Below are 12,306 nucleotides of genomic sequence, written 5' to 3' on the forward strand. Positions count from 1 at the left end.
ACATGGAACCACTGGAGAGGGTCCAGCAGAGGGCTGCAAAGATGCTGAGGGGACTGGAGCATCTCCCTTGTGAGGAAAGGCTGAGAGAGCTGGGCCTGTGTAGCCTGGAGAAGAGAAGACTGAGAGGGGATCTTATCGATGTCTACAAATATCTTAAGGGTGAGTGTCAAGAGGATGGGGCCAGGCTCTTTTCAGTAGTACCAGGTGACAGGACAAGGGGCAATGGGCTGCAACACAAGAAGTTCCTTCTGAATACGAGGAAGACCTTCTTTACTTTGAGGGTGACAGAGCACTGGAACAGGCTGCCCAGAGAGGCTGTGGAGTCTCCCTTCTCTGGAGACATTCAAAACTTGCCTGGACATGACTCTCTGCAACTGTCTCTAGGTGAACCTGCTTTAGCAGGGGGTTGGACTAGATGATCTGCAGAGGTCCCTTCCAAGCCTGAACATTCTGTGATCCTGTGATTCAGTTTTGGTCTTGTTTCTAAATAGAAAGTAGAGCAATAGAAATCCTAAAATATTTTTTATTTTAACTTAACTAACATAGGAGCTTCTTTTTCTCCTTTTGTAATAGGGTGGAAGCGTAGTGGAAAGACTGAGAAAAAACATTGTATAGATGTTACGTCTTAAGACCTTTTCATAATGAAATTGATTCATTTGTGTTGTGGAGTCAACTGGAATCTACTTCAATTCCTATTGTGCTCTCTTCTGTGCTTTCTCTTGCAATTTTGAATGTTATATTTACTGCAAAGCAGACTACCGTTCATTTTTTATGTTATTGTTATTTACAGTTATTGACAACTAATGAATAGAAAAAGGACTTTGGATTGTTCCTTCCTTTCTGTATAATCTTTGACTTGATACTTGACTCACTGAAGCTTCAAGTTTCAAGAACTGCTTTCTACAGACATAGCTGCCATATTTCCTAGCAAATTCTGCAGAAATTCTTACTAGAAGCTTTACAAGCAAAAGGTCACGTCCAGTACTGGAGCAACAAGCTGCTTTCTGGCCACCTCTCAAAATGTATTCAAAATATATAAAAGCAAAGTACTCCAGCAGCACAATGATGGAGGCTGTATAAACACTTAGAAGACTAGCCAAAGGAAATGGCTTATTTAGGCAGAATAGTCAAAACACACATTTAGCTCACCAAATTGTGTCTCTCAAAGATAATATGCTTTAAGAGATTTTCTTTTCTCCAAACACATTCATCGCTTTAACAAAGGTAAAAATGTTTGAGAACAAGATATATTCCTACAGTCATTTAAAACTCCACAACGCATCCTATAACAATGGACAAATGCTACCTGGAATCCAAAACTACAGTAAAAACACAGGTTTAGTATTAAATTGGAGAGGGGAAAAGATAGGAGGAGAGGGGAGAAGGATTTCCTGGCAGAACAGGGACTGCTGATTCTTCTGCAGATCATTTTTCATTTACATATAAACTATGTGAAGTGAGAACATACACCCAGACTATTTCTCTAGCTGCTCCAATGTATTTTAACAGAAGTACATTGCTTTTCAGTTGTCAGAGCACAGAGAACCTAAGATAACCAAGGTTGTTAGGCTTTTTTTGGAGGAGTAGTTTGGGTTTTATTTTGGGGTGTTTTTTTTCTTGGAAAGAGATTTCCCCATTTGCAATTTGGGTTATGAAAGTAATTTACATTTTTCTATCAGCTTTAATTGTAGACTATTGCTTAGATATTTAAGTGCTGAATAAAACTATAAAAACACCAATCTTTCATATAATTCTGTAATGTAGTGGAATAATGAAACAGAGACCCTCCCTGAAGTCAAAGGCTCTCAGCTTTCCAAAGTTACTGGTCTGTATGACAACACTGGGAATTAAAAACAACACACACACACTCACACCCTCGAACAGCCTAACGGAAGCTTTTCAAAAATATGACTGATGCAACCTTTTGAAAGGGAACTAAAGGAAAAACATTTCAAGAACAAACAATTTCAAAGTGAGTATTGTTCAGGAAGACAGCATCCATATACCAAACATTTTGCTTCAAAATACTAAAACAGAAAGAATGATCTTACTCTGTAAGAATAGATTTGTATAGCTGAAGAATTACAAACATGGCCATAGAAAATGCTATCTTACCTTCCTTTTTTAACCATTTCACAATGTTTCCTTCTTCCATTGTAGGAGAAAGTGCAGGCATGAGAACTTTAATACCAGGTGTACCTGTAAAACAAACACATAATTATCTAGACTAAATATTTTTTCAGTACACTTACTTTCTCAGTCAACTGCTTAACACAAATGGAAGTAACTGTCTTTCAGATTTATGCACTTTTGAACAAAAGATTCACTATGATGCTCTTTTCTTATGACAAGTATGCACTCCCAAGAGCACCAAGGAAAACAAGGCACTAAATATAGAACCTCTATGTTACAGAGGGAACAGGAGCTATTGTATTAAGTCATAAATAATACAAAGCATCAAGCAAACTAAACTCTACCTTAAGTAAAAATATATATAGAAACTTTTGCTTTGATGAAGATGACTTTATATACTCACACTGCTTCAGCTTTGATTCAATTAATTTTTAATGGAAACTTTCTCCACAACCAAGTCTTATTCCATTATTAAAAATACATAAAGTAGTATTTCAAGTACCCTCTCAGTTCAGCCTGACCTACTGAACAATCCTACAACGGATGCAAGCGAAATAGAGTTACATACCTTCTGTCCAACAGAAATGTAAACAGAAAAAAATCTACAACTTGGTTAGAGCACTAACTACACACAAGCCATCATGTGTAGGATGAAAAAGCAGCTATAAAATACAAATATACATTGGGGGGGGGGGGGGCGGGAAGAGTAGCTAGCGTGGAGCTGTGATTTTAATTTTTTATTCCCCCCTTGCCCCTGACATGCCATAACTTTTAAAGCTGCCAGCTATCACACCCTGACTCTTGCGTATCAGGGACATATGTACTAAACCAAACCACATTTCCATTTTGGGGGGATTTCCACACATGATCCTGCATATGCTTCCTTCTGCCCTGTCAGGGTCTCTGAGCAAAACCTTGAATAAAACACTGTGCCGCAGTCTGTCACAGAAGTGAATGAGATGAGTCTTAAAGACCTGTCCTCTCATTTCCCGCTTGCCGGGCAGGAAGGAAGTCTGAGCATAAGACTTGTCAGGTATAAGCCCAGAGGAGAGAACACACAGACACATGCACGCACAGCTATCTCAATCCTCAAGATAGGCTGAAATTGCTGCAATCACAAGAAACTGGGTGACAGTTATTGATACGTTCCTTGTTGATGAACCATGATGTGCTACAGAGCATAGTGTAACTCCACGCACAAATTCCTCAGTAGTGTTTACCATAGTTTTTCTTCCTAGTTATGCAGTGTATCAGCAGTATGACTATGAATGTATGACCAGAGTACCAACCAGGCTGGCATCTTCTCTTCTGTTCAGTGTACTTTATCCATCCTCAGGCTTCTAGTCATGGGTATGCATGTGTGAGGACAGAGTGGGGTGTAAATGTGCGGAACATATCTAGACAATTGCTAGAATGCTTTCCAGCTTTTAGCCAAAGGCTAGATACTTATATCTTGATTATAACCTCTGTCTTAATGCTGAACTGCAGAATTAAGAGCATGCAAGGCAAACTGTGTAATTCCATTCCCCAAAGCTCAAGCATTAAAAAAAAAGAAATGGGAATTCAGAGTCCTGAATTCCTAGACCAGAAGTTTGGTTGGTGTCCAGTTTTGACTGGGACAGAGTTAATTTTCTTCCTAGTAGCTGGTGCAGTGCTGTGTTTTGGATTTAGTGTGAGAACAATGTTGACAGCACACCGATGCTTTTTGTTGTTGCTGGGTAATGGTCATACTAAGTCAAGGACTTTTCAGTTTCTCAGGCCCTGCCAGTGAGAGGGCTGGAGGGGCACAAGAAATTGGGAGGGGACACAGCCAGGACAGATGACCCAAACTAGCCAAAGGGATATTCCATACCATATGGTGTCATGCTGAGTAGATATAAGCTAATGGAAAAAGAAGGAGGTGGGAGGGACATTTACCATTATGGTGTTTGTTTTCCCAAGTAACTGTTACATGTGACGGAGCTCAGCTTTCCTGGAGATGGGTGAACACCTGCCTACTGATGGGAAGTGGTGAATGAATTCCTTGGTTTTGCTTGCGTGCACAGCTTTTGCTTTACCTATTAAACTGTCTTTATCTCAACCCACAAGCTTTCTCGCTCTTACTCTTCTGATCCTCTCCCCCATCCCACTGTGGGGGGAGTGAGTGAGTGAGTGGCTCCGTGTGGTGCTTAGTCACAGGCCAGGATTAAACCATGACAGTTGGTCTTGTCAGAATCCACCACGAACACTACATCCCCCTTTCTCCTGTCCTCCTCCTCTTTGCTGCAGGCTGTGGAATTTTTTCTAGATGACAGATTAAATAATATATTTTAAATTAATAAAGCTCCCCTGATCCTAGTACTCCAGACACTGATGATCTACCTTTTTCACTGATAAACTTTTCCAATGCTTATTTATCCTTTCTGCTAGGAAACTATCTACTTTGCAGAATAAAATTGCCTAATTTCAAGTTTCAGTGATTGTATCTTATGCCTGTTAAAAAGCTTGAAAGATTTCTCATTACAGAGATTCTTCTCATCAGTGAGTGTCTATATATATAGACCAGGTAAATTCTTACCCTTTTCTTTCCTTTGACAAGCAAAATAAAAATATCTGAGAAGTCCAACGTATTTAAGCAACACAACATCACAACACTCTGGCCCTACAACACCATGTACTAAACACAGCTAGCTAGCCCATCACTTCAGTCTCCCAGTTGACTAAATTTGTTTAGTAAACCCATACATAGAAGGAACTGGCACTGCCCAGCAGCAAGCTGCATGCCATGTTAAGCGGGATTCTTCTGAGGACAGGGTTTGTGATGCAGCACATTCCCTGGCTTCATAGCACACTACATCTCTTGCTATTTGATCCAGTATATCAAAGTAGTTATCTGACATACAGCTTGTAACACAAAAGATCTTTTTGGCCTTTTAAGGATAGTTAAAAGGCTGAATTAAACATATCTTTATTCAGATACTATTTTTAAGAGTCGTTTTCCAGCACTTGAAAGATTTTTGAGGTTCTTTCTTTAACTTTTCAATCTGAATCTGTATTCAGTTAAAGAACAGAAACAGAAACATAGAAAGTACATTGTATACAACAGCAAGAATCAATTCTACTTCATATTCCCTTGTCTCTAATGCTCACCATTAAGGCTTATTATCATTCAATAGGCAACAATACCACATTTCTCCCAGTTGCTGTATCGCTTAGAGTAATCATGAACAGCTTTAAAACCTTAGAAATTAATCCTTCCCCCCCATTATTTGGAAGGTGAAGGAAAAAAAAAACCCTAGAATTTTGAGCTGAAAAGCATGTGTCACCTAGAGTAAGAATGCCTCTTATCTTTATTTCCAAGTCCTAAGAGTTACCATGGTTAAGATTTCAGAGAACACAAAGATAGAAGTGAAACTTCAACTAATACACAATGATTTAAAGGAATTAAAAGTGTCCACCTACGTTCTGTAATTCATTAATGTTAATACATCCAATACATCTGACCTTGTCTTTCTCATTGCAATAGAATTATGAAAGAATAAATCGCTACTCTTGTAAAAGAATGTAGGTATTCAACCATAAATATTTCAGAGATTAGGTAGAGTGAAAGACATTACATAGAAATAATGGAAAAACTATTTTCATTATTTCCATTATTATTTAAACTCTCTTCCCACACCCAACTAGCAGAAGGACCTCATGGCAGTGACTCAGGGAGCAAAGTCCCTCCTACTGTAAGAGATCAGGTTTGTGACCACCCGAGGAACCTCAACACAGGTAACTAGCATGCATCTTGCTGGGTCCCATAGAGTCCTGAGAGAATTGGCTGATGTATCTGCCAAGCCACCCTCCATGGTATTTAAAAAGTCATGGCAGCCAGGTGAAGTCCCTGGTCACTGGAAAAAGGGAAACATTGCACCCATTTTTAAAAAGGGTAGAAAGGAGGACCCTGGGAACTACCGACCTATCGGCCGCACCTCTGTGCCTGGGAAGGTCATGAAACAGACCCTCCTAGGAGCTGTGCTACAGCACATGGAGAACAGGGAGGTGATTTGAGACAGCCAGCATGGCTTCACCAAGGGCAAGGCCTGCCTCACCAACCTAGCAGCCTTCTATGTTGGAGTGACTACCTCAGTGCACAAGGAAAGAGCTACAGATGCTGCCTATCTGGACTTCTGTAAGGCACAATCCCCCACAACACCCTTCTCTCTAAACTGGGGAGCTATGGATTCGATGGGTGGACTGTTCGGTGACTGAGGAATTGGCTGGATGGCCACATCCAGAGGGTAGTGGTCAATGGCTCCACGTCCAGATAAAGACGGGTGATGAGTGGTGCCCCTCAGGGGTCCACATTGGGACCAGTACTGTTCAATATCTCCATCAATGATATAGACAGTGGGATGCACTCTCAGCAAGTTTGCAGATGACACCAAGATGAGTGGTGCAGTTGGCACACCCGAGGGATGGGATGCCATCCAGAGGGACCTGCACAACCTCAAGAAGCAGGCCCATGTGAACTTCATGAGATTCAACAAGGCCAGGTGCAAGGTCCTGGACCTGGGTCAGAGAAACCCCCAGTATCACTACAGGCTGGGGGATGAAGGGATTGTGAGCAGCACTGCCAAGAAGGACTTGGGGTACTGACACATGAAAAATTGGCCATGAACCAACAATGTGCACTCACAGCCTAGAAAGCCAACCGTATCCTGGGAAACATTAAAAGAAGCATGGTCAGTCTCTTGAGGGAAGTAATTCTGCCCCTCTAATCTGCTCTGGTGAGACCCCACTAGGAGTACTGTATATAGCTCTGCAGTCCTTGGTACATGAAAGACAGGGACCTGTTGGAGCAGGTCCAGAGGAGGCCCATAAAGACAGTCAGAGGGATGGAACATGTACCTCTCCTATGAAGAAACATCTCTCAGCCTTTCCTCACAAGGGAGATGCTCCAGTCCCCATAATCATCTTTGTAGCCCTCTGGAGCTTCTCCAGTGGTTCCATGTGTCTCTTGAAGTGGGGAGCCCACAACTGGACACAGCACTCCAGATGCAGCCCCACCAGGGCAGAGCAGAGGGGGAGAATCACTTCCCTTGACCTGCTGGCCACACTGCTCCTAATGCACCCCAGGGTCCCATGGGCCTCCTTGGCCACAAGGGCTCACTGCTGGCTCATGGGCAACTTGCTGCCCACCAGCACTCCCAGTCCTTCTCTGAAGAGCTGCCTTCCAGCTGGTCAAGCTCTAGCCCATACTGGTGTGTGAGGTTGTTCCTCCCCAGGTGCAGGACCCTACACTTGCCTTTATTGAACTTCATCAGGTTCCTCTCCGCCCAAGTCTCCAGCCTGTCCAGGTTTCGCTGAATGGCAGTGCAGCCTTCTGGTGGATCATCCCTCCCTGCTTTGTATCATCAACTGTATAAAAAAATAAATAAAATAAACAGGAAACAGAGGAGAAAGAAGTATCCAAAAAATCTAAGCATGTGCCAAAACTGAAAAAGTGAAACTGCAATTTTCCATACTATTGTGCCTCACTGCAAGAATTGTATCTCAAAGTGACCCGAGAAGATACAAGACTTTAATAGCCAATAGAGTAGGCTAACAGTGTTCTCAGGTACTTAACAACTTCTTACTAACAATCACACTACAACAAAACCACACCACACAGAATAAACCCACTTATCACTAGATAGAAATGGCAAAACCTCTACTGAGTAGATCAGAGAAGTATCCACAATGGTAGCTAAATAAAAATTTCCTTCATACTTCCCCAGCTTTTCACCACTTATGCAGAATATTTGACTTGTAATAAAAGCTTGTTGTTATTATTACATAGGTAAGTTTTCCTGCTACTGGAGCAAGCCCAATATATCATATAGCTTAAAGGAAAATTCTTTTTAAAAAAAACCACAACAAAATAACAAAAACAAAACCCTACAATGTTCTGCTGCTACTGTTTCGAAAGATATGGGGAGCTGATGGCTACTCAGCTGCTTCAGCAGGCAAGACAATATAAACCCTCTTAATGAGATAGATGTTACTCCGTATCACTGATGTGCTAGTGGAATAGTTCACTCTGCATCAAATCAAAACGAAAGAACATCCGTCTTTCCACTGCTACTCTCATGCTTTATGTTGTAACTCAAATAGCCTTCTTTCCCTTCTCAACCTATGGACACACTTCAGTGTAATTCTATCCTCACAAATCTACAAGTATATTTAGAAATTGTAACAAAAATAAACTATCCCTATGTTCCACTTTTCGCTGAAGAGGCTGCATACAAGACCTTGCAAGCTGCGGGTAATGACGTTTACTACTACCTAGAAGACTGCTAACCTTTTACTTCAAAACATAATTACATATAAATATTGTACTATCCTATGTAGTGATTTCATTCAGAAGATGAAATATCTGGCTGTAGAAGTCTGAATTGTCCCTGCAGACTTAAAACATATTGCAATATGACTGCAAACGTCGTAGATGTTTTCCATTAAACTGTTCACTGCAAGTTCAACATACTGCTTAAGTTACAAAACAATGCACGTGTGGAAACATTTTGTTTCCCAAATGGATTCAAACAAAAAAACCCCACCACATCACAGGTCTTAATTTAAAAAGACAACACCAGCTTACTTATAGCTGCTAAGTGTTAGCATTTGAAATTCTGCTGTATTGTCCCACACAGGAGTTACATACATTTTTAATCTATTTTATTGTAAGGCTTAAAAAAACTTCACATAAGCTGTAGCTGCTAGTTTGAAGAAAATCTGTGTATCCAAGAGAATTTGTTCTTGGTGACATATTTTATGAATCCAGTTGAGTCTTGGCACGATGTTTCTGCCTCCTTCCTTCTCCACGAAGAGATTCAATGCATGCTTAGGCTATCAGACTGACGAACAGCACTTTAAGAGGAGAGCAGACCAGCAGACCTCTGTAATATCCTGTTAACTACAATCGAAGAATCCCATTGACAGTGAATTTTGTACTTAAACTTATCCAGCCTAACACAGGTTCAATGCCTCTTTTTAACATACTTTGATATGGAAAATAGCTACAGCATTGTCAAACCAACAGAACTGCAATGAACTGAAGACAATGCTTTAAGCGCCCCACTGGAGAGAGATTTCGTGACTTCCTAAACCATATTCTGTAACCAGTAGAGAACTGCAAGATTTACTCCAACCCGGTATCAATGATAAGATTAAGAAATATTAAAAACACAGAAAAATTGACAGACCTCCCACATAAAGGTTCATTCTATTTTTCTTTCTTCTGACGTGCAGAATTAGACTCTATAACTCGAAAGTTATAAAGTAGGTATGTTTATTGCGTGCAGATGCACGGGGGATCGCTCCTCCACTAGCGTGCATGCCCGAAGCGAGGAACCATCTCACATTTATACAATGAAACAAATGAATATTCAATTAACGCCTATACATATTCGTTACCTAAACCCACTTCGTATGTTAATTAGCTTATCAGTCCTTTGCCTGGAATGTGGTGGTCTTGCAGGTTTGTAGGTGATTCATGTTCTTGTGACCATCCGATCTTCTCCAGCAAGGAGACTTAGCACTCCCTCCCTCTAGATAGCATTGGAATATCTCTCATCCTTTTCTCATTCTTTTTTAAAATAGACCCTTTTGTTAGAGGAAGAAGGGCAGGCGTCTCCTCAAAACTGTAGGCGTCTCCTCAAGGCTGTGTGCCTATGTGACCAGACACCGCACCCATGACCAGTCACCATACCCACATTCCTTGAGCAGACATATACAATCACAAACGATGTCCATTGTCCCCATTTCACACTATTTCTCCATATCACTTCCTTGCAGCCAACAAACTAGGAATTCAATTCTGAATTAATAGTTCTGACTATGCAAAACATCTTTCTCCCTATTATATCACCACCACAGAGAGGGACAGAAACATAAAAAAGCAAAAAACTGAAGCGACACAACAAAAACTAGACCCACATAAGCCAATACTTTTTCAAACAGTGGTATTTTCAGAAACATACATGTGGAGAAATAAGACTAATGCTAAAATAATACTGACTTAACTTTAAACTCTCAAACTAGGAACCAAGAGCGAGTTTCATGTCCAAAAGAGCTGTATTTTACAAGAGAAGTTATGAGTTTTCTCTTTGTTTTCTTTTTAGAGGCTACAGTAAACATTTAAGAAGAATGGTGTCACCGAGATATGCACCACCTTAAAAGCAGTCAGGAATACCAAGAGGGTTCAAAGTAGTAAGTCAATGAGGAAAGCGTGAACAAGTTAAATGTGTGATATATCCACCTTAATACCAAAAGCTTACTGTAAGGAAGAAAAAGATTCCACACCTAAAATTAATAACTTTAGTCCAGCTATGTATTAAATAAGCCTTTCTCACCATGAAGATATACAGACTATAACAGATTGCCTAGGAGGACCATAGACAAGAAGTCTTTAAGGAGTTAGATAATACGACTAACGCAGAGCTAGCTAACCCTGCATCGGACAAAAAGACAAACATATACTTTATGAAGAATGAAGCAATTGCTTTCTAATAAAATTTGAAATTAAATAACATTTGTTTCAAGAACAGGGATAGCCTTCCTTGTATTATACACAGCTTTGTTATATTATACACAGTTTTGCAAAGAAAAATATGTTCATGCTGCAAAGCAAAAGACAACCAGTGCTGGAAAGAAGGGTGTACTGAGATCTAAAGCACACTCATTAACAAGTCTCTAAACTACTACCGAGTTTTCTGGTAAAATGCACATATTTTTATGACACAAGGTTAGCAAGAGCTCACTTCATTATAAGTGCACTTAAAACCCAAGGAGTTCAGGTATTTTAAGCTCCGTATCACACCAGTACCTATTAACGATGTACCTGATTATTGTTTAAATGTCTTACAAGCTGTAACTAACAGATCAAGTAGGGAAAGAAAACAAATCACGTTTAATTTGGGCATTAAAACTCTTCCCACATTTCAGAGACAAAGGAAGTAGTAAGTAGAAGATCCACCTAGTAATTCTGTAACAACAAACTCCTGAGACCAGAAAAAGTATCTTGAAAGGCTGTTGCCACAACTTATAGGCTGACTTCTATGTAGCAATGTACGCCAGACAAGCAATTACGAAAGTCAAACTCCATTTCTCCTTTAAAAAAAAATTACATAAAATATAGCTTCCCTGCCCTTCTCTAGCTACTTGAAACATTACTTGTAGAATAATAAGTTGACAGAAAAATGGTGGAATTGTCAAACATTTAAAAAAAACCAAACCCAAATACCTTCTCTTTTGTTACACCTAGAAAACACTCGACTATTTTCAATTGTAAGCACTTTTATTCCCCTTATCCACAACACTTGAAGAAGGCCTCATCTCCCAACGACGTCTTCCTCTCTAGACTAATTCCTCCAGCTCTCTCCCAGCGGTCACGTTTTCTGGGCCTTTCGAGGCTCTCGCCTCCCTCCGAATCCCCGCGGTACCTCCGCTACCCCCGGACACCGACCCCGCCGCGCCCGGCCGCCCCCCTCCCCATCGGCCGCTGCTGTTCAGCTTCTGCTCAGGGCACCAAAAGCCCTGCCCGGCCCTGCCACCCCACACACCCACCCGGTAACACCGGGCCCTCGTACCCTACCACCACCTTGCACGGCTTTTACTTCTCGCCCAGCGCCACCCATCCCCATCCCGCATCGAACGCCCCAAGCCCTCCCCACACACCTGCAGCAGGCCGACGGCGCAGGCCTCCGACTAACAACGAGGGGTGCAGGACCCAGCCCAGCACTCACCCAGCAGCTCGCGGGTCTCATGCAGGCACCTCCAGCCGCCTCGATGGGGGGAAAGTCCGCCAGCGCGCAGAGCTGGCCGCCCCCGCAGCAGCAGCCTCGCCACCGCGCCCTTGCCGCCGCAGCTCAGCCACAAGGAAGCTGCCATCTTGCTTCTCCTCCCTTCGCCGCCCCCCCCCAGCGCCGGGGCTGTCTCTCTCGGTGCCTGAGCAGAAAAAAAGCGGCACACCTCCCACTGCCGGGCCACCTCAGCGCGGAACACCGGCTTCACCGGCGCCCCCTGCCCTGCCGCTGGCCGCCTGCCCGCGCCTAGCGCGGCGGGGAGCCCTCCCGCAGCACCAGCCGCTCGCCTGCTCGGGCCGAGCGCCCCTATCGCCCCAGGTACGAGCCAATGCCCGCCACCGTGGCGCCCCTCCCGGCCCTGCCT

At 42.3% G+C, this 12,306-nt stretch overlaps 1 protein-coding gene across 3 annotated transcripts in view; it reads right to left on the reverse strand.

The window, feature by feature from the left end:
- Positions 1-12,306, reverse strand: part of PDHX (pyruvate dehydrogenase complex component X) — a 47,810-nt gene that overhangs the window by 35,395 nt on the left and 109 nt on the right. The window contains exons 1-2 of one of the 3 annotated variants that reach the window (XM_037393983.1): positions 11,883-12,300; positions 2,116-2,199 (exon numbers count right to left, since the gene is read on the reverse strand). In XM_037393983.1, coding sequence (XP_037249880.1) covers positions 2,116-2,199; positions 11,883-12,027 — 229 coding nt within the window. In that variant the 5' untranslated portion in view covers positions 12,028-12,300. Of the gene's footprint in view, positions 1-2,115; positions 2,200-11,814; positions 12,301-12,306 lie in introns of those variants that run through there. The other 2 variants (XM_037393985.1, XM_037393984.1) reach the window with 2 other exon arrangements.

Source organism: Falco rusticolus, chromosome 7, assembly GCF_015220075.1.
Source record: "Falco rusticolus isolate bFalRus1 chromosome 7, bFalRus1.pri, whole genome shotgun sequence".
Lineage (NCBI taxonomy): Eukaryota > Metazoa > Chordata > Aves > Falconiformes > Falconidae > Falco > Falco rusticolus.